The sequence below is a fragment of the Ornithorhynchus anatinus genome, chromosome X5, assembly GCF_004115215.2.
Source record: "Ornithorhynchus anatinus isolate Pmale09 chromosome X5, mOrnAna1.pri.v4, whole genome shotgun sequence".
Taxonomy (NCBI): domain Eukaryota; kingdom Metazoa; phylum Chordata; class Mammalia; order Monotremata; family Ornithorhynchidae; genus Ornithorhynchus; species Ornithorhynchus anatinus.
In genome coordinates this window covers 44,617,595-44,640,339 of record NC_041753.1, presented here as the reverse complement: position 1 = coordinate 44,640,339, position 22,745 = coordinate 44,617,595, and the positions used below count along the sequence as shown (strand labels likewise).

Below are 22,745 nucleotides of genomic sequence, written 5' to 3'. Positions count from 1 at the left end.
AGTGTTCCTCCCCATCAACATCTTTATGAGGACAGGAAGATTTTTGCTTTTAAAAAGAAAGCTTGCTAATTATGGAGATTAGATATTTAAACTGCAATGGATGAGTGTAATTTTCTTATGGTTTTTTTCTTACTCTTTTTTTTTCCTTCTCAAAAATATTCCAGAAATGAATAGTTTTATTCCTCTTACTCCTATCTAGGATTTTTGGGATGCAAATCCTAGCATTTTAAATAATTTCCTCAGGAGTTGAGTCTGATCATCATCCCGCACGCCTTTGTTCCGGGGTAGTGACCAGCTTGGGTGTAGTGGGGAGGGAAAAAGGGAAAAGTGGTTTCTTGGAGATTTTCCCATTGGACCAGTGAGTTCTAAGAGAAAATCCTGATAGTTAATTTAACATTTGAATCGTAGTGCAGAAATATTGTTTTCTTCTCCCCCCCTCATGTTTCTGCTGTTGGGGAACAGTATAGTATAGGATACCACTATTGGTCAAGGATGCATTACTTTGAATTTAAATTAATTATATTCTGCATTAAATATTATGTCCTATTGTCTACAAGAGTTTTTTGATAGCTCATTCTAAACCAGTTTTACAGGATTGGACATTATCCATTCTGCACACTTTTAGATACATATATTCCAACTCTTGAAACAGGACCAAGACAGCACAGCTATAATAACGTGGAGGAAAACCATGCTTTGCATTGTTTGGAATTTTTGATTGCAGTTAAAGAAATGATTTTTGATGGTGGAAATCCATCTATTAGACTAAAAGAACCGGTACTCTAAATTTTCAATATAATAAACATTCTTACTTTTAGTGGACTCTTTACAAATTGCATTTCATGAAAAGGTGATTTCTTTATGAGAGTGGGCTAGCGAGATGCTTTTTTTAATCTGATAAACTGTATCCCATTGTGCAGCTTAATCACCTTAACATGGATCAATGGACTCTTGGTTTCAAAAAATTGCCCAATCCAATTTTATAAAGGTGATACTGAATAGCATAGAACCAAGGGAAAAAGGGAAAAAGAAAGATCCTGGGCTTCCATAAAACACTTTTCAACTCAGGGGGAGGGGGTTATTATCTTGGGAAATAAGCTTAACTCAATAACAGAAAAATATAGCCTTAACAAAGAGGTGAATCAAAGCTAATTCTAAAAGAGCAGGTAGAACCTGGTGAAGATTATGGTTGGGGAAAGAACTGTCTTTGGAAATAAATTTTGAATTGCTTCTGTCAGTCATGCTTTAGATTACATAATATAAAATAACTTTGATTGCAGTTTTGTCTTTAAAGTATTTGTTTTTTTCAAGAAACTTAGAGCCTGAAACTAGTTTATCATTTATTTTTCTAACTCTAAGATCATCTGTGAATGTAAGCCATACTGCCCTGGGTTTTAAATTCTCATCTAAGTTGTTATTGACAGCACCTGTATTCTAAATAATAAATGATAAATATTTTTAGTAAAGTTCTTAATTTTGTTGAACTCTTCGGCACTGTTTGAAGCTTACACAAATTTAGATATTTAAACCAGAGAGAGGCAGGAATATATTAAGATTATAAAAGGATCATGAGAATATGGGGAATATACCATGATTAATAGATATTTAGACCAGATTAAGTCCATCGATCAATGGTACTCATCGAGCGCTTACTGTGGGCAGAGCACTCTACTAAGCACTTGGTAGAGTGCAGTGCAATAAAGTTGGTAGACCTGATGCCTGCCCACAAGGAGCTTACAGTCTAGAGGGGGAGATGGGCATGAAATCAAGTCACAGATGGAGGAAATGGGAGAGTATTATGAGGTTGGGGGGAATTTCAAGTGTGAAAGGGGTGCAGATCTAACTCTACAGCAGATGCAGAAGGATCAAAGAAGTGTCAATGAAGCCATCACTTTATGGAAGTGCATTTAATTTAGAGACCAGGATAAAAGTGAAATCTTGTACTATTAATGATAATAATGAAAGTGGTGTTTAAGTGCTTACTATGTCAAGCCCTGTACTAAACTCTGGGTTAGATACAAGGTAATTAGGTCAGACGAAGTTCCTGTCTCGCATGGGGCTCACAGTATAAAATAAGAGCGAGAACAGGTATTGAATCCCCATTTTACAGATGAGGAAACTGAGGCCCAGTGGGGTTAAGTGATTTGCTCAAGGTCACACAATAGGCAAGGGGCCTCTGATCCCTAGGCCTGTACTTTTTCCACTAGGCCACGCAGCTTCTCAAGTTTATCTCGTCTATTCTGGTGCTGCAAGCATCAAAGATAGTGCAACAAGGGGCAGACTTTTTTGTGTGCACAATGTGGTGTGGACCGTGGAGGCTCCCCATGGGCCTTTTCAGCCACATATGTGCTCATAGGTGAATTTCACAGCCAGTGGTATCTTAGAATACAAAGGACAACTATATATATTATAGTTATATAATAGTAACTATATATTATATATATATTTGTAGATGGGCAGAGAGGCCAAGTGAATGAGTCTGTGTTGCGGGGTTTGAATATGTGGGTAGAATTTTGAAAGTGACTTAATGTAAAATAAAGTACTTTGAGATCTTGAATGAAATGTTTTAAGTGAGTGCATTTTTCACTTATGCAACTAAAAGAGCTTTTGCTCTTGCATTTATTTTCTTCATTGAGCATTAACTACTTTAAAAAAGAATGCCAGATTAAGTGAACTGTGACAATTTAGATTTGATTTATGCACTTGCACAGTATTTTACCCCATCATTTTTAACAGGTAAGCTGTGGTCTACTATTGAAAACCATAAAGTGTTTGTGACTTGATAGATGTAGTTATGGAACCCATATATGAATTAATCTAGAGGAAAAATAAATACTTTGTTATGAATGCCTTGGCAGAAAGCAGCAGAGAGGAATTCTGTTGAGCAGCTTGGCCTAGGCGAAAAAGCAGGGGTCTGTGAGTCAGAGGACTTGGGTTCTAATTTCCAGATCTGCCACTTGTCTGCTGTATGACTTGGGCAAATCACTTAACTTCTCTGTGCCTCAGTTTCCTCATCTGGGAAATGGGGATTAAATCCTACTCCTCAGTGCCTAGACTCTGAGCCCGGGTATGGGACAGGGCCCATGTCCAAACTGATTATCTTTTATCTACCATAATCCTTACAGTGCTCTGCACACAATAAGCACTTAATACGATCGAATGAAAACATAGTAAGCGCTTTGTAAAAAGAATAATATTAATGGAGCCTTCTGTGCAGGCTTGGTTTTCTGTAACAAAGCTGAATTCCAACCTGGAAGTTTAGAAGCATTGCATCCTTTTTTTCTATGTTTAAATAGTAAGAGTTTTGGTCTTGAAATTCGGAATGGCAGATTTATGTTCCTTTAGCACCCTCTGCTGGATTTGAGGAAGAGCTCATTGATTAGAAGATTGCAAGCAAAAGACACATTAATTCCATGCTTTGTCTATCATCTCTACCTGAAAAACCCACTCATGGAAGATGTTGCTTGTATGGGAAAAACGACTGAATTGATAGTTTGTTGATATTAAAATGATCCCCATACCTTTTTCCAGGACATAGCAGTCCAAATTGGATTCCATTTAAAATCTGTGTTTTATTGAAAGTGGACAATGGGCTCACTTTTTGGCTTTGACCTAGCAGGAGATAAGATAACTAAAATGTGCTGACTTTGATAACGAAGGACAGTTTTATTGGGCTGCTATGACATAAACTCTTAAGGTTGAAAATAACAAGGGTTGGCGTTTGATAATCTAGTGGTAGATCCTCCAAATTTGTTAAAAGTTAGACTTGTTTGTTTCATTCCCAACTTTCACGGGTATCCCAATATAAATAAGTGATGTGACTCAGCAAGGAGCAGTGTGGCTTAATGGAAAGAATGAGGGCCTGGAAGTCAGAGGACCTGGGTTCTAATTTTGTCTCTGCCACTTGACCGTTGTATTGGAAAATCACTTAACTTCTCTGTGCCTCAGTGTCCTTGGTGGTAAAATGGAGATTCAACACCTGTTCTCCCTGTCACTTAGACTGCGAGCCCCTGTGGGATGGGGGCTGTGTCCGACTTTATTAACTTGTATTAACTCCAGTGCTTAGAACAGTACTTGATACATAGTTAGTGCTGAACAAATACTGTAGCAGTAATGATAATTAAAAAGGAAAATCTTTAGTGTCAAATACCAAATAAGGCTGAACAATTATTTTGGATGGGGAGATGCTTCTTGACATTTGAGGCAAGTGGAGGGGCACAAGCAATCATCTTCTTCAAATGCTGTGGAGTCATTTCCGAACCGTAGAGATTCTATGGATGCACCCTATTCAGAACATCCCATCTTCTGTCATAAGGCCGTTCTGGTAGGTGTATCCATAGAGTTTTCTTGGTAAAGATATGGAAGTGGTTTACCACTGTCTTCTTCCACACAGTAAAAACTTGAGTCTCTGCTGTTGTCTTCGATCAACATTTTGATCACTGCCTTTGACTCTTTCCCATGTCTCTGCTGCCCAGCACAGGTGAATTGACTTTGTTGCTTCGGCTTAGACGTTCCCGTTGTGGGTAGCCCTATATGGCATAACTCTAAGCTTCTTCAGCATATGCAGACTCTTCTGCCATGATAAGGCGTCGATTCATAGTCATACTGGTATATTTTTTTCAATGGTATTTGTACGGCTTATTATTTGCTGGGCACTGTAATAAGCACTGGGGTGGATACAAGCTAATCAGATTGGAGAGAGTCCATGTCCCACGTGGGGCTCACAGTCCTGATCCATATTTTCCAGATGAGGTAACTGAGGCCCAGAGAAGTGAAGTGACCTGCAGACAAGTGGCAGAGCAGAGGGTAGAACCCAGTTCCTTCTGACTCCCAAGCCTATACTCTATTCAATAGGCCACAGAGCTTCCCTATTCATCAGGTGATAGCAGGAGTAGTAGGGAAGGGAATTGTTTAAACTGCCAAAGTGAAGGTGCTTCCACCTGCTACAGCTTCTATTGGAATCCAAGCCAGCTAATCCCCACACGTCGCTGTTTGTCACTGTTCTTGGAATTGCAGTGTGCTGGGAGTTCATTCCTTCATTCATTCAATTGTATTTATTGAGTGCTCACTGTGTACAAAGCACTGTACTAAGCGCTTGGGAGAGTACTTGTGCCCATACTGGCTTTTGCAGGGTGCATGGTTCAATTTCAACCCTGCCAATAGAAATGCCAGCAGCAACTACATTCTGCTTCATTTATCTTCTTCTATCTGGGCCTGTTCTCTACTTGTCTCTGTTGGTAAATACCTCAGTCTCTGCCAATATGTGTTTTTGTGTGTTGTTTTCTTTTTTGTGCATGTGAATGAGTGGCTGTGTGTGGTTGTCTGTGTGTGTGTGTGTGTGTTCGTATGTTCGGCTGAGTGAGGGTGTTCTGGAATCCCCCTGTGGTCTCTTCTCTGTATCCCTCTGAAATTTTCCCTATTTCCCTCAGTAGAATCCTCTTATTCCAGTGCTTAGAACAGTGCTTTGCACATAGTAAGTGCTTAACAAATACCATCATTATTTTACCCACCATCTCTCTCGCTTCCTCTTGTATATTCTCTAGTTACGTTCCATCACGTCCATGCACCTTTTTTTCTGTGGGGGAAGTAAGTAACAGTTATTCCAAATGTTTAAGGTAAAAAAAAATTCAACTTTTCTAGCCTCAAATAAGGACTTTGTTTGCAGACATCCAAAGTATTGTGAAACTTAGTTTCTCTCATGACATGAGCTTTAACCAGAAATCTGGGGGGAATTCCGTTTTGACAGGAGATGGGAGAGAAAAATGTTCATTCACTATCGCTTTATGAAAAACAGAATTATCAATTCAGAGCTTCCATACATTTTGTCTTTTACATACAAGGGCAGCCATGTGCCCATTGATACATGTAAAAAAAAAAAGGAATTTATCTTTGTGAGCTCTGTTATAGAGTGCAGCCAATTCAGATTTTGCTGGAGCAGAAAATATCCAGTGGGGTTTCATTAATATACTGCAAGTTGGCCCAGTAGTTGCTGAGACTCCTCTCGATGAGGGTAAATCATAACTAAAAATTTCCCTGCTGCATTCATTATGTTTTTGAGCCATGGTCTAATTACATTGATTTTTGCGGGCCTGTCCATTCCTGCTGAATAAACAAATAGACTATCCGGTTTGGTCCAGGCATAACCGAGGCTCAAGGTTAGTGTCTAAAGGGAGATTTGTATTAGGTAATGTCCCTTTAAGCCCAGCTTGGTGGAGGTTAGAATTATCATTAGTTTTATAAATAAAGAAAACAAGGGCCACAGAATCAGGACTTAACCCCTGGGAGAACTCCATTGTTTATTATTCCCCTCTAAATAAGCAACACTGAAACTGTAAAGGAGGAAAGAGAAAACACTTTATCAATAATAAGCAAACAATATTTTACAGAAGAGCTGAGGGTAAATCACTGAGAAAATTTTTTAAAAAATGTGCTTACCATGTAAGTGGTCTGTACATACATGGGAAGTAGCGCTTAGAACAGTGCTCTGCACATAGTAAGCGCTTAACAAATACCAACATTATTATTATTATTAGTCTCTACACTCTGTCTTTTGTTCAAGCAAAGCGGCGGAGGGGGGGAAGGTGCAGAACCTATTTTGCACAGCATGGGAATTGGCGAAGTAGAGCCTAACATCTATTGCTATTTTGGTCTAGGCTTAAATAAAAGCATTTATCAAGACTTTAGCCTTATAAGCTTATGTGACCCAACCAGTCAATCGTATTTATTGAGTTCTTACTGTGTGCAGAGCACTGTACTAAACGTTTCGGAGAGTACAATATAACAGATACATTCCCTGCCCAAAATGAACTTACTGTATAGAGTGGGAGACAGACATTTATATAAGAAGGAGGGGCCACGGAAATAGGAGGATAACCTAGAAACAACAGGGTGAGTGAAGCCAAGGTGCTTAAAACAGTGCTCAGCGCATAGAACAGTGCTAGGCACATAGTAAGCGCTTAACACATACCATCGTTATTATTATAGTGTTTCCAGGAGGAGGGGGTGGTCTACAGTGTTGAATGTAGCTGTGAGAGGTCTAGAAGGTTAGGATGAGGTAGAGGTGGTTGGATTTGGCAAGAAGGAGTCATTTGTGACCGTGGAGAGGGAAATTACCAGATTGCAGGGAGTCAGGGAGAGGAGAGGGAGTAGAGGCAGTGGAGGTAAACAAGTCACTTGAGAAGTATGGACTGGTATAATAGGACTGGGATGGGGAGATAATTGGGCCAATCCAATTAATCTCCTAAAATAGTGAAAGACCATGTAGACAAAGGAGTAGCAAAAATCTAATCTGTTGACCTCAGAAAGGCCTTGGGTTTTGCCCTGTCTGGTTCTAATCCCAGCTTCGCCACTTGTGTACTGTGTGACTTTGGGCAAGTCACTTCACTTCTCTTTGCCTCAGTTATCTCATCTGTAAAATGGGGATTAAGACTGTGAGCCCTATGTGGGACAGGGACTGTTTCTGACCTGATTATCTTAGTATTTACCCCAGTGCTTAGTACAGTGCCTGGCACATAGTAAGCATTTAGCAAATACCACAATTATTATTACTACTACCTGACATCACCGGTAAACTAGAAAAATATGGTCTGGTTAGTAATAATAAAAATAATAACGATAGGGGAAGCATCATACCCTAGTGAAAAGAGCATGGGCCTGGGAGTCAGAGGGCCTGGGTTCTAACTGTAGCTTCACCACTTGTCTGCCTCGTGACCCCGGGCAAGTCACTTAACTTTTCATTGCCTCAGCTACCTCATCTGTAAAATGAGAATTAAATCCTTAGACTGTGTGCCCCTGTGTGGGACAGGGACTGTGTCCAACCTGATTAGCATGGGCCTGGGAGTCGGAAGGTCACGAGTTCTAATCCCGGCTCTGCCACTTGTCTGCGATTGAATGAATGAATGAATGCCTGCTTTGTCAAGCCTTAAAGCCACCTCTGAATTTGTCAAGCACTGGGATTGAGTAATTGTATTTTGATTATTTCTTTTGTGGCCCATATCCTGCCAGCTTTTAAAAGGACAATTTGACAGTAGTCCTTCTTGAGGTCACTTAGGAGAGTACGAGTCAGAGTGTTTGGTTGAACCACTGCGGAACAGATATTTATGCATTGATAATAGTAATAATAGATTGTGTTTCTCCCGATTGCCCCTGAAATCTTCCCTGCCCGATTGATGACTGTTTCTTGGGAATTCCAGTGACTCACACTCTTCACCTCGGTTTGCTCTGGTTTTACTCCCCTCCATCCCCCACATATCTTTCTCATGTACCTATTCTCCCAGTTTTTCTCCCTATAGCCCTCTACTAGCTCTTGGCCACCTCCTTCAGCAGTCTGGTGGGTGGGAGATAATAATAATGATGGTATTTGTTAAGTGCTTACCATGTGCCACGCACTGTACTAAGCGCTGGGGTGGATACAAGCAAATGGAGTTGGACACAGTCCCTGTCCCATGAGGGGCTCACAGTCTCAATCCCCATTTTACAGATGAAGCGAAGTGATTTGCCCAAGGTCACACAGCAGACAAGTGGCGGAGCTGGAATTAGAACCCCTGACCTTCTGCTTCCCAGGCCCTTGCTTTATCCACTATGCCGTCAATGGTATTTATTGAGCACTTGGTGTGTGCAGAGCACTGTACTAAACATTTGGGAGAGTACAATTTAAGAAAGTTGATAGACACGTTCCCTGTCCACAGGAAGCTTGAAGAGACCCTAGAAGCTCCCCATCTCCCAGGTTCTTGATCAGTTGCTGGGGTGACGGGTGACTCCCATGGGGTCAATCAATCAATCGGATAATGGCATTAAGCAAATTTAAATATCATTTAACAATATACCATCAAATGTTAATAGTTGATCACTAACCTATCTTCCTTTAAAGTACTGACCAAACTTATTTAAGGTGAAAGGAGCATCTTATTTTCATGTATGTGTTTGAAAATGTTCTAAGAAAAGTCCCACAGTGCATTTATTTAAACGAATGTTTAAATCAGTGCTCATTCAAGTAGATCCAGTTATTTAAAATGAACAGTTAAACTAAGTGTAAAAATTGGAACCATACTTCATTACAACTGAAATTTAAAATGGAATAATTCAATCAATCCATTAATGAATCAATCATTTATTGATCACTTACTGGGCGCAGAGAGCACTGTACTAAGAACTTGGGAGACACATTCCCTGCCCACAGTGAGCTTACAGTCTAGAGGAGGAGACAGACAATAATATAAATGAATGAATTATGGCTATGCACATAATTAAGGAAATTCAAAAGGAAATCTTCATTTGCACAAAAGCTGCAATGTCTGTTCACCTTGAAACTGAACATAAAAGCCAAAATAAACAGACATGAGTGGAAAATATATATGAAACATATTACTCTACGGTTTGATAGGAATATTTGGCCATCTGCTATCCTAAGGTCAGAAAACAGGACTCAGGAATCCCTTCTTCACTGTGTACTTCCATTTTCTAACCTGGAGCTGATTAAAAATAACACACTATCAGTCATGAACTGAGGGGTTAACTAGAGTTGCCCCCTGAAAATAGGACTCAGGCAATTCTCTTCCCTTGCTTTTCCATTTCTGAACTGGAGGCACTTAAAAAATGAAAGTACCTTACAGCTCATAAAGGGACAGTACAATGGATGGAGGACAGTCCTGAGATTTTTTTTCTGACCCCAAGGTTAGAAAATTTAGGATGGGGGTCTCCTCATGGTTTGCCAGAAACCACCGAGTTAGAGCGGTATGGTGGAAATTATTTGATTAATTTGGAGAAATCTCCAATTTTTTTAAGGTATATGTTAAGCACGTACTACGCATCAAACACTGTCCCAAGTGCTGGGTTAGACACACTCCCTGTCCCACATTGGGCTCACAGTCAAAGTAGGAAGGAGAACAGGTACTGAATCTCGATTTTGCAGTTGAGAAAACAGGCATAGAGGAGTTAAATGACTTGCTTAAGGTCACCAGCTGGAGAAGCACTGTGGTCTAGTGGATAGAGCATGGGACTGGGACTCAGAAGGACCTGGGTTCACTTCACTTCACTGTGACTCAGTTCCTTCATCTGTAAAATGGGGATTAAGACTGTGAGCCTTGTGTGGGGCAGGGACTGTCTCCCACCCAATTATCTTGTATCAACCCCAGCACTTAGAACAGTGCCTGGCACATAGTAAGTGCTTACCAGTTACCATTGAGCAAGTCACTTAACTTCTCTGGGCCTCAGTTACCTCATCTGTAAAATGGGGATGAAGACTGTGAGCCCCATGTGGGACAACCTGATCACCTTGTATTCCCCCAGCGCTTAGAACAGTGCTTTGCACATAGTAAGCACTTAACAAATACCAACATTATTATTATAAAAAATGGCAGAGTCGGGATTAGAAATTGATTGTTATTCCTTTAATTTTAGTGACCAAAATAATAGTAAAAGACAAAAATCACTTTTCTGATCAGGCAAAACACCTGTTTGGGCCAGAAGTTGTGATAAGATTTTCAGCCTCAGAAATTTGTTCAGGTCATAATGAAGCTTGAAAGTTCATGCCTGTGTCCCCAGTTATTTTCATCAACAACCATCTCATTTAAGTATAACACCAAAGAGAAGGCTTTCAGTGGATTAGCTGGTCAAAATTAAGGCCCACTGAGAAGAAAGGGGTTAAAATTGGTCCAACCTTTCCTTTTTGGTAATGCAATCCCTGTATCACTTTCATAAATTCTAAATAAGTATCAAAAAAGTAAAGTGCCTTCCCTCTAAACTGTAAGCTCCCTGTGGGCAGGGAACATGTATACCATCAACATCATCATTCATGGTATTTATTGAACACTTACTATGTGCAGAGCTTTGTACTAAGCACTTGGGAAAGTACATTACAACTGAGTTGGCAGACACATTCCCTGCCCACAGTGAGTTTACAGTCTACCAACTCTGTTATGTTGTACAGTCCCAACAGCTTAGTATAGTGCTCTGCACACAGTAAGCACTCAAATAGAGCTGACTGATTTTTCTTGATCATTTTATATTTTTACCAAAATCAAGAAGTAAGGCATATTCAGTTGGAAAATAAACTGCTATTGGTAAAGTATTCTGCTCCTCTTAAGATCAATGTTAGCATTTCCTAACTGACTTGAATTGTATTTTATCCCCTGGTAGTTACATATTGAAGACCTCCAAGAAGAATTACAAACAGAGAGAGCTAACCATGCTGAAGCTGTATATGATTTGGAAATCATTCTTGATGAGTTTGCTGAATTTGAAAACGTGTATGAAACAGAGAAGCAAAATGCTCAAGTGAGCACTTTACTGCTACAGATGTAAGTTATCTGTAACCTTCTAAATTACTGTAAATAAAGATTTTATGAGTGACATACACAAGATGTGATTATACCAGAAAAAACCCTCTCATTAATGTCAGGGGAGGTTGTATCAGAGATACAGTTCACTATTTCCTGCCCCTTTCTGATAGTCTTTTTTTAAAAAAATCAAAATACCCCAAGTCTTGGAAATCCCAGTTTTAACTTCAAAACTCAGTGATCATATGCAATGTCAATGAAGGTTATTTATATTTACGAGAGGACTTTATATTTTAACTTTTCCATCATTAGGCCAAATAAAATGATAGAGACAGAGTTGGTGGATTTATAAGTTTCCAGGGATGTAGACAACACAATATATTGCATCATTTTTAGAATCACTAACTTCAGAATTTATGTGGAACATTTACAAAGTATTTTGAAATCTTTGTAGATGTAGTCTTGCAGAAAAAGGAAAGCTGGGAAACCCAGGATGAGTTTCTCCACCTACTAGTTTATTGCTCTTTTTTCAGAGGAGGCAGCTTAAACATTTCAGCTGCTGCCTCTGAGGACAAGAGTTGCATCCCCCACCATACCATAAGGCAGAAAAATTTGAGGTCACTTTTCCTCCCCAGATATACATGTTGCATTTTATAAATGAGGTAATGAATTTGCAAATAGGATAAAAAGTCAGAGGTCTTGCAGTAATAATTTACTTTGGAGTTTGACAATTTAAAAAAAAACTCAAAACAACAATTTTTCTGGTATATTCACAGCCAGATCACTGCACAGTATCTGTGAATACTCTTGAGTTCTACCATTCAACTTCAATTCATGACTGGTTAAGCAAGATGATGGTGATGATGATTATTTTTTTGTAAAGTGCTTTCTATGTGCCAAACACTGTTCTAAGTGCTGGCGTAGATACAATTTAATAATAATGATGGCATTTGTTAAGTGCTTACTATGTGCAAAGCACTGTTCTAAGTGCTGGGGGCATACAAGGTAATCAGGTTGTCCCATATGGGGCTCACAGTCTTCATCCCCATTTTACAGATGAGGTAACTGAGGCCCAGAATAGTGAAGTGACTTGCCCAAGGTCATACAGCTGACAAGTGGAGGAGCTGGAATCAGAGCCCATGACCTCTGACTCCCAAGCCCGGGTTCTTTCCACTGAGCCCAACTTAATCAGTTTGGACATAGTCACTGTCCCACATGGGGCTCACAGTTACGTAGGAAGGAGACTAGGTAATGAGCATCCTCATTTTACAGATGTGGCAACTGAGGCACAGAAAAGTGAGGTAACTTGCCAAAGGTCACACAGAAAGCAAGTGGCAGAGCTGGGATTAGAACCCAGGTCCTTTGACTCCCTGAGCCATGCTCTTTCCACTAGGCTATGCTACTTCTCATACTGAGTCTTGAGGCAATTTTGAAGCTAATTGAACTGTGTGACTTTTGCTCATGAAAAATAATCTATAGGCCAAATCAGCTATACCAAATCTATTTTACTCATGACCTTGGGCATGGTAAAAATATCTGATATCATAAGAGGAGGTACCATCTCTTTAAAATCTTTCATTTAGAAGTGTGGAATCCTTTTTATTAAAAATAAGAAAGGCAGCCTTTAACGCCTCATGGCATGAAAACATATAGTACATCTGTCAGTTGTGTTAAAAGAATATAATAGCAGTTAACAAAAGTATATTTGAAAAACCCGTTTTGACCCTTTACCTTTTCAGAAAAGAAAAAGAGTTTTCTGACACAAACAAGCAACAAAATGAAAAGATTGAAGAACAGAAAAAAGTAATTACAGATCTCTCTAGGAGACTTCAAAATAATGAAAAATGTTGTGATGAATTACGGGAAGAACTTGTAAGGGTAAGGATATAAAAAAAACCCTATGGCAATTACTTTATTGGGTCAAAAGTTGATGTGCGGTGCTACTCTGTATGTCACATATTAGGGACTAGTATAAAAGTAACCGGAAAGCCATATTGGGTTAGGATTTTGAAATGGTATCCTTTAGATGCTGATTTAAAAATACATTAATGATGTTAATGTGTTAAAGTAACCTGTGAGCCAAATCATTTAAAAAAATAGATATCTAAATTTTTTCTTATGCTGTAATGATAGCATTACAGTGTGGAGTAAAAGAGCATATTATCCAAATGAGTATCTTCACATGATTTCCTTGCTCAATTAACATTTTTAGGTAGACCCTCAGTGATGCAATTTTACAAGGGGGAATGGAGCTTTTCTGCCTGCTGATTAACTATAAAAATATGGCACATATACTGATTGGTGTGTTTGGCATGGTCAGGACCTAGGAGAAATCCCAAAACCTAACATCAGTTTAGGCTGATTAAAAAACAAAACCCCCCACTTTGCTAACGCTTACTAAAAATAGTTTTATTTTTAGAGGTATAAAAGTGGAAGAGTTTTGATAGCTTAGGAATAGGACTCAGAAAAGACAAAAAATGAATAGAAAGCTGAGACTTTCCTCTCCTCTGTAGGCCTACATATAGGTTGGGGAGTTTGGTGCAGGAATTATTACTCAGTATTATTACACAGTATTACAGTGTTTGTCACAACATATAATGCTTCCATAGTTTTCATTTTACTTATTGTTTTCATTTTTCTTAGGGCAGCAGCATGGCCTAGTAGAAAGAGCACGGGCCTGGTAGTCAAAGGACCTGGGCTCTAATCCCTATTCCGCCATATACTTGCTGTGTGACCTTGGATAAGTCACTTAACGTCTTTGTGTCTCAGTTCCCTCATCTGCAAAATGAGGATTCAATGCCTGTGTTCTGTCCTACTTAGAATTTGAGCACCACCTTCACTTTTGCATCAAACCAATGTCCCATACAGTCTTGTGCTCTGTCATCGCATTAATTACGGATTTATCATCTAACATCTCCAACCTCTTTCCCTCCATGAGAATCATACAGCTGAAAGGGAACTCGAAAGAGCATTTGTTTGGTGCCCTTCCTCCGTGTAGGTGAATGATTAAATCATCCAAGAAAGATGGTTGTTTGTATTTAAAGACCTTTAGGGATGGAGGCTCCATAACCTATTTGGGTGGCTTGTTTTGCTCTTTTATCATTTTGATCAAGGAATTCTTCCTTATGGTAACTGAAATCTCTCCCGTTGTAATGTAAAACTCCTTTCCTCTTGTTTGATCCTTTCTGGACATGGAGAACAACATGTCAGCATCCTTATTAAAAACTTCAGGAGACTGAAGATGCTCATAGGGAATTTAATGACATTGCAGCCACTTTATTAGAGCAACAGTAGCAAAGCTTCCACTTCCAGTGGAATGCCCACTAAAATCCCCAGGCCTTCAGCTAATCATTCATTAATTCAGTCATATTCATTCAGTCGTATTTATTGAGCGCTTAACTATGTGCAGAGCACTGTACTAGGCCCTCGGAATGTACAATTCGGCAACAGATAGAGACAATCCCTACCCAACAACAGGCTCACATCAGTTACCTGCACAGGTGCTTCAACATATGGGACACTGAGGAAGTGATAAGAATTTCAGAGGCCACCACTATTAATCATATTCCAGAAAAAAGGTGGAAGAGCTGTGAGAACTATTGTGGAATCTGCTTTCCATTGTTGGCAAGATACTAGCCAGAGCCCTTCTGGATTGACTACTGAGGAACATTGTTAATCATGCTTTCCCAGAATCGCAGTTTGGCTTTAGACCACAGCAGGACAGAGTAGACATCTGAGCATAAATTCAAGAAAACGCACAGATGATTATGTGTGTTATCTTTGTACTGGATCTGTACCTTTTGGGCACTTGGTATTCACCCCACCCTCAGCCCCACGGTACTTATGTACGCATCCATGATTTATTTATTTATATTAATGTCTGTTGTGCCACCTAGACTGTAAGCTCATCTTGGGCAGGGAACGTGTTTCCCAACTCTGTTGTATTGTACTCTCCCAAGTGCTTAGTACAGTACAATAAATACTATTGATGACTGTGACCTGCTTCTCCAAAATCATCAAAGCTCTATTGGCTGACAGTTTGTCTGAAGATGATCGGTTTACTTACCATACCATACCTGGAAAACATTACACACAAAACTCTCCTTAAAGAAAACAGAGACAAAACTTGTCATTAAGTGTTTTTTTCCCCCAAGGCATATAACTGTGTAATGATGCTAGAATAATTAGAGTTAGAAAAGCAAAACAGGAGCCCTGAATATCTTTTGGGGAAAATACAGAATGTGGCACCAACATGGCATCCAGCCTCATACCCCGAGTTTTAGGTCTACAGAACAGATGAAAGTCCAACTTTCTTTAGAAGGTGTCGTGAAGTTGCTACAGAGTTCTTTCTCAGTGCGTTTGTTCCCCAGGATGATGATGATGGTATTTAAGTGCTGACAATGCGTCAAGCACTGTTCTAAGTGCTGGAGTAGATAGATACAAGTTAATCAGGTTGGATGTAGTCCCTGTCCCACATGGGGCTCACAGTCTTAATCCCCATTTTACAGCTGAGGCACAGAGAAATTAAATGACTTGCCCAAATTCACACAGCAGACAAGTGGTGGAACCGGGATTAGAACCCAGATCCTTCTGATGCCCAGGCCTGTGCTCTATCCGTTAGACCATGCTGCTTCCTACTTGGAAGCGCTTGGCAGAGTTCAACACGTCAGAGTTGGTAGATCCTTTCCTTGCCCTCAACAGTCTAGAGGTCTGTATCTTTATATTTTCTTTAAAATTCTGTGCCCAAATATTAAAGCTCACCAGGTGTGTATACAGCCTGGATCTGGTTCAAAACCAGTACCTTTCCCCCTTGAAAATCAGACCTCACTCAATTTCTTTCAAATTTCAATAGCAACAGCAACAATATAGTAATTTCTCTGCACTTTGTAAAAGGCTATGTGAATAAGCTTCAGAATAGTCACCATATGGTCTTCATTTCTCCCTAGTCCAATATTGCAGACTTTGGCAGGGAGCATTCCATTTATCAGGATTTTGTTAACAAATTATCATCAGAATAGGGAATTTCTCAATATAGCACACAAAACTATCAAATTTTCCAACACGTCTTATGGGAGAGTTAGTTTAGTTTCTTCGGAGCAGCTGCTACAAAGTGGTTGTTCCAGAACTATTTTGCAATTTCATTGACATTAACCTTTATTTCTGGAGCCCCATGCCTGGTAAAGAGATGCATCGAGTGAATACTACTGCCATATGTTATTAGCTTGGGACCTTCTTTACTTATTTCTTCTAATCTTTGACACATTTATAGTGTTATGTGACTAAATTGCATACTGGACACCTGATTTTTTTTTCAGTTTATTGATTTTACTGCAATTTTTGCAAATATTTTGCTGTGTGTGCATTTCCTGATATTAATGTTTCAGTATGGAAGACAGACGTTCTGTTGTCACAAAAGCCCATATTGTATTTTTGGATCATTGTGGTCACTGCCCCACCTATCCTGCCTCAGGCAAGCATTTTTTCCCTTTACTCCTCGAGAGCACCGTTGTATTTTTTGCTCTTACACTTTTTCAAGCAATTTACCAATTATTTCTGCTCTTTCGGGTGGACGATCTACTTGTCCTAATAACTCAGTAGTATGTTTGCAAGCATATGGAAAGGAAAGCTTGTAGCATAAGCAAAGTGAGCGACATATGGACCTCACGCTACAACAATTAGTAATGGAGTGGCTCTCTAAAAGTGGTAGTTTCGAGATGATTGGGGCATAAAAAGAGGAGAATTGAAAAAGGTACCAGCACTATGATAAGGAAAAAAATGTAGAAGTATTGAAAAAGATTGTTAGTCATATATCTGTCTTATCAGTCAAATTCATGTAATCATCTTCAAATCATCTTCAAACTAATAGTTTTTGCTGAACATCTTCTGTGTGCAGGGCACTTCCCTCAGCACTTGGGAGAGTACAGTAGAGATAGAACAAATAATTCCTGCTCACAAGGGGCATACAGTCTAGCAGGGGAAATAGACATAAAATCATTTTCAAATTAGAGGAAGTAGTGCTCAAGTAGAGTATGCTAAGTGATACGAACAGAAGTGCAACAAGGAGCTTGGGAGTATGAGTATTACTGAGTTAGTGCAAAAGTCATAAGATGAGAGTTTGGAGGGTGTGACCTGAAAGGAAGAAAACCTTCTGGAGGAGACGGTTTACCAAGGGTTTAGGAGATGAGAGAATTTTGGTCTGGTGGATTTTAAGGGAGAGGAATTTTCAGGCATTCATTCAATTGTATTTATTGAGTGCTTACAGTTGTGCAGAGCACTGTACTAGGCACTTGGGAAAGTACAATATAAGAATAAACAGTGACATCTCTGCCCACAATGAGCTTACGGTCTAGAGGGGCTGAAGGAAAGGGGTAGGTGAGGGGTCGGAGGCAGGAGGGTGGACAATGGGGCCATCGTGAGGTGATGAGATTGAGAGGAACAGAGCGTGTGAGTTGGAGTACAATAGGAGAAGAAAGTGGATAGGTGAGAGTGACAGAACTGATGGAATGCCTTAAAGCCGATGGCCAGGAGTTTCTACTTGATGTGGAGTCAACTAGGTAACAAACAGTAAGCACTCAATAAATACGATTGAATGAAATAGAGGTTTTTTACAGAAACATATTCAGAATGATGTTTGGAAAGATGACCTGAGCCACAGAGGGAAGGATAGACAGGAAAAGGGAGTGGTTGGAGGCAGGGAGACCAGAGAGGAGGCTGATGGAGTAATCAAGCCAGGGCATGAAAAGCCCCAGAACTGAGGTGGTGGCCATTTGGTTGGAGAAGAAAGGACAGATCCAAGAAGGGTTGTGGAGGAAAAATTGACAGGATTTAGCAACAGACCGAATATGAGAGTTGAAAGAAGGAGGAATCACTGATAATGACCAGGTTGAAGGCTTCAGAAACAGGGAGGATGGTGGTGGTGTCAGTTTTGAAGGAAAGAAAAGATGCATTCCCTGCCTTCAGTGGTCTTGCAAACTAATGAGGAGACATTAGGCATTAATTGACAAATATTCTCCAATTAGCAGTGAGAAAGAGGTATTAATAACAGGCACAAGTGAATGAATAAACAAATGCAGTGTGTATTAGGGCCTCTACATGCTTGTGAAACATGCAGAAAGAGAATGTTAATAAAACTAATTTCAAAATGATAGGTCCCCTGCTTTTAGAAAAAGGAATATAAAAACCTACAATGTCTGAGAAACCTAATCGAGTTTTGTTGAGCCGCTAGAAGGCACCGAAGTAATATAAACACTGCATAACGTAGAATCTAAATTCAATTCTATTTAAAAAGAAATTCATTAAATTAATTCTAAGAAAATGCATTTGAAAAATATAATTAATAGGATCAAATGTATTTGGAACTTTTAACCACTTTACAATTAACAGCATCACAGAAAGTGAACTAATCTTTTAGGCTTCAAGCTACCCTACCAGACTAGAATTTTGTTCCACATTCTCACAATTGGATTTCACTTGTAGAAGTGGTTTTAAAAAACAATACCATGCTAATAATTATATTTAAAAATCTATGAATTTAATAACAATTTAATAAAACTCTAGATACCATTGAATTTCTGTTAAGCCCCATAGTTTTCATATGTACTAGCATACACCAGAGACTCAACAGACCCAATTGGGTCTTTTCAGATTACAGAGAGTTTTTATATTCACTTTCTTAAACATGGGAACTATTAGTTTCAAATTAGTCTTATTAGAACTTTCTTTGTGCTTTCATCAATGAAGTATTCTTCTTAAGCCCATTACTTTCTGGGAGATATTTTTCTGTTGCTCAGTGATCTTCACCATTTGAGTTCCAGGAAATGCTATTATTGAAAAGGGAATTCTGTGGCTCTTAGAGCTTTTGCTCAAGATATATTTTGCTTCTCAAGGAATTCAGTTTTGCAAATGGCAGTGTATATGGGCAATTGGTTCTCCCTATAATTTGGGAGTTGTGTTCTTGAAGAACCACACAATTAGGAAAACTCATGTTTTAATACCCTGTATTTGATTCTGTGTGCAATGCACACAATCTTTTCTTCCCCAGACTGTCACCTCCAATCCAGAGAGAGAGGGAGAGACGTACTGCGAGAAGAACTTTACCCAAAGTTGTTGTGGCATTTTTATCTAAAATTCATAGTGAAAGCAGCCATTATCTTAGAACTGTCTGTATCTTTTTTCTCTTTTTTTCTTTGTAACCAATCACACATCACTGTAGACATCAGTTTATTTGATGACTGTGACATAATATACTCACCTGAAATGAACTAGTGGCATGGACTCTAGAGGAGGCACAGAGAAGTGATTTGCCCAAGTTCACACAGTAGGCAAGTAGGAGATCTGGGATTAGAACCCAGGTCCTCTGACTTCCAGACTCATTCTCTTTCCCCTAAGCCACGCTGCTTCAAGGCTTAGTTGTTCACTAGCCCAGTGAACATTTTCTTTGGTGTTTTTCCTTCTTAGTTCAGTATTTATTAGTAGTAATTAGCAATTCCTATATGAAAGATTATGCTTCAGAAAAATGTCCCCAATTTCCTTTTAAAAAGTTCAAGTAGAAGCTAGTTTTTACTCATCATGAGAGGGAGTAAGTCTTATACATCTCCATAGTTGTTTGTTGTACAACTGTTAGACATCTTTTTTCTTCTGTTCTTTATCGACTATTCAAATGGCACTAAGTGTTTTATCAAATGACATTTATATTTCTCATGGGACTATGCTGGATCTCCAAGTTGTTATAGAAGTATTTTGTTTAGGCTTTTCAGTTAGGTCTCCAATCAATCAATCAGTGGTATTTATTTATTGAGTGCTTATCTTGAGCAGAGCACTGTGCTAAACTCTTGGGAGACTGCTATGCAACAGAGTTGGTAGAGATGATACCTGCCCTCAGGAAGTTCTCAGTCTACAGGGGGAGGACAGATTTTAAACTAGATTAGAGATAGGGGAAATAATAGAGTATATTATGTCTTGGTATTTTACCCGCACTACTTCTGTTTCCAACTTCCTGCAAAAATCATGTCTCGTGCTGAATTTTGGTCTGAAATGTGAGATTCAGATAAGGTGTATTTCACAGTAGCCTATCCTGAAGACTTCTGGGTAAAAATAATAGTAGTAATAGTATTTATTAAGTTCTTACTGTGTGTAGAGGACTGCACTAAGCGCTGGGAAAGAGTATACCGGAGGAAATCAGACACAGACCCTGTCCCTCAAGAGGTTTCCAATCCAGGAATACTTGCCATGAAAAGCAGTGAGATATCCTGGTCATTTCTGCCAGCTCTCTCACCTTTCTTACTGGAACTATAGTTTAACTGTGCCTCCCTAGCAATGCTGTCATCTTTGATCCATTGCTCATACCTTCCCTCTACTTGGGATTCCATCTCTCCCCACCTTAAACTACTCCTAGAGGTTTTCCCTGACTGATCCTCCCACCTTCCTGATCATGCCACTCAATCAACTACTTTAGCACTCATTCATTCATTCAATCATATTTATTAAGCACTTACTGTGTGCAGAGCACTGTACTAAGCTTCGGGAGACACATTACCTGACCATGACGACCTTATAGTTTATGGGACGAATGTATATATCTGTTATTAGCTATCTACTTATTGAATTGCTTTGTTTTTTCTTCTCTATTCTCTTACCCTTTTATCTATTGTATATTTGGTTATTCTTGTCCATTGGCCTTCTTCATTAGATTGGAAGCTTCGCTAGGTCATGAATCATCACATCTTCAACATCTGTTCTCTGGCCCCAAGTGCTAAATATAATGCTCCACACACATTAGATACTCAATATTAGGTACTCAGTATTGCAGCGTTTAGAACAGTGGTTGGCACATAGTAAACGCTTAACAGGTATAAGTATAAATGGATTTAGCTAATGAATAAGAAATAACTGCATTTGCTAAGTGCTCACTGTGTGCTAAGCACTGGTGCTAGATACAATGCAATCAGATCTCAGAAGGCAGTCCCTGTCCCTCATGAGATTCACGGTCTAAGGGGGAGGGAAAACAGGTATTTAATTCCCATTTTGCAGATGATGAAAATGAAGCACAGAGAAGTTAAATGACTTGCCCAAGGTCACACAACAGGCAAGTGGTGGAGTCAGAATTGGAATCCAGGTTTCCTGACCCCCCAGTCCAGTGCTTTATGATAATTTTGAGGGTGGGAAATCTTGTAGCATTTCTTCAGTATTTCATAAATTGAGGAAGAACTTCTTGATAGAGCTAAGCATTAGGGCCTCTTTCTTTCTTGTAGATTTCTACAGGAATGCCATCAGATTTAGATGCCTTACCATTTGTAAATTGCTTTTACTGCAGGATTGCTTTCCTCAAATGTTGGAGCTAAGGCATACCTTCACATTTGGCCAGTTTTCCTATGCTTTGAATAGTCTCATCCTCAGTGGGACAAAGCAAATTTGGAAAAGGCATGTAAAATAAACTGACAATTGGTGCAACTCTTGGGTGATGAATTAGCCTGCTACCTTTTGCCTTAGTGTAAACTACAGTAATACATGCTGGGCATGTTAGCATGGCTGGAAAATCTCAGTAAGGGAGATTCTGGGCTCTGAGGCAGCTTTGGCTTGCACTTTTACTGTTTTCTGTGCAACAGAATGTTCTAATGCCTATTGGGGGTTGTTAGACTATGTTATAGAATTATACGGCCAGTACGAGAGTCCTTGGATGGAGCAATCTGGCCACCAGTGGCTATCCAGGGGCTTCATCCAAGGACACTTATATTGTGATGGAGTAGCCAAATGGTAAATGCTTGAAGAGGAGAGAAGCAGCATGGCATAATGGAAAGAGCTCAGGCCCGGGAAATCAGGAGGCCTGGGTTCCAATATCAACTTGGCTACTTGCCTACAGCATGACTTTTTACGAGCCACCTAACTTTTCTGTGCCTCGGTTTCTTCATCTGTAAAATGGAGATTAAATACCCATCCTCTTCCCCACCTTAGACTGTGAGCCCCATGTGGGACAGGGACTGTGTTCTGATCATACTGTGTCTACCCCAGTGCTTAGCACAGAGGTAGGTACATAGTAGGTACTTAACAAATACCACAGTTATCTTCATCTTTTATATTTTATCAACAATTACATTATTTTTTATCCTTAACAATGTTAATGCTACAAAAAGTATTATACTAGCATTAAGTTTTTATATCATTTTTTGTAATCCCAAAATATAGGAGGAGTTAAGTGGGGATTTAGGTAGAGCAATAAGTAAATCAGGAGAAAGAAGGGGAAATGAAAAAGAGGTGGGAGGGAGGAAGAGAAAGGTAAGTGGCACTTGAGGCTGTGTCTCCTATTTATTCCACGCTCCCAAGTGTTGCACACAATAGTAGACTGCCTGCCCCCTCCTCTAGACTGTAAGCTCATTGTGGGCAGGGAATGTGTCTATCAACTCTGTTATATTGTACTCTCCCCTATGCTTAGTACAGTGCTCTGCACACACTAAGTGCTTAATAAATATCATT

General features: G+C 39.5%; 1 protein-coding gene across 1 annotated transcript in view; it reads left to right on the top strand.

Annotated features, from left to right (window-relative positions):
- The window catches only part of CCDC171 (coiled-coil domain containing 171), a 141,231-nt gene that overhangs the window by 3,016 nt on the left and 115,470 nt on the right, over positions 1-22,745 (top strand). The window contains 2 exon segments of the mRNA XM_039910752.1: positions 11,137-11,297; positions 13,016-13,154. Coding sequence (XP_039766686.1) covers positions 11,137-11,297; positions 13,016-13,154 — 300 coding nt within the window.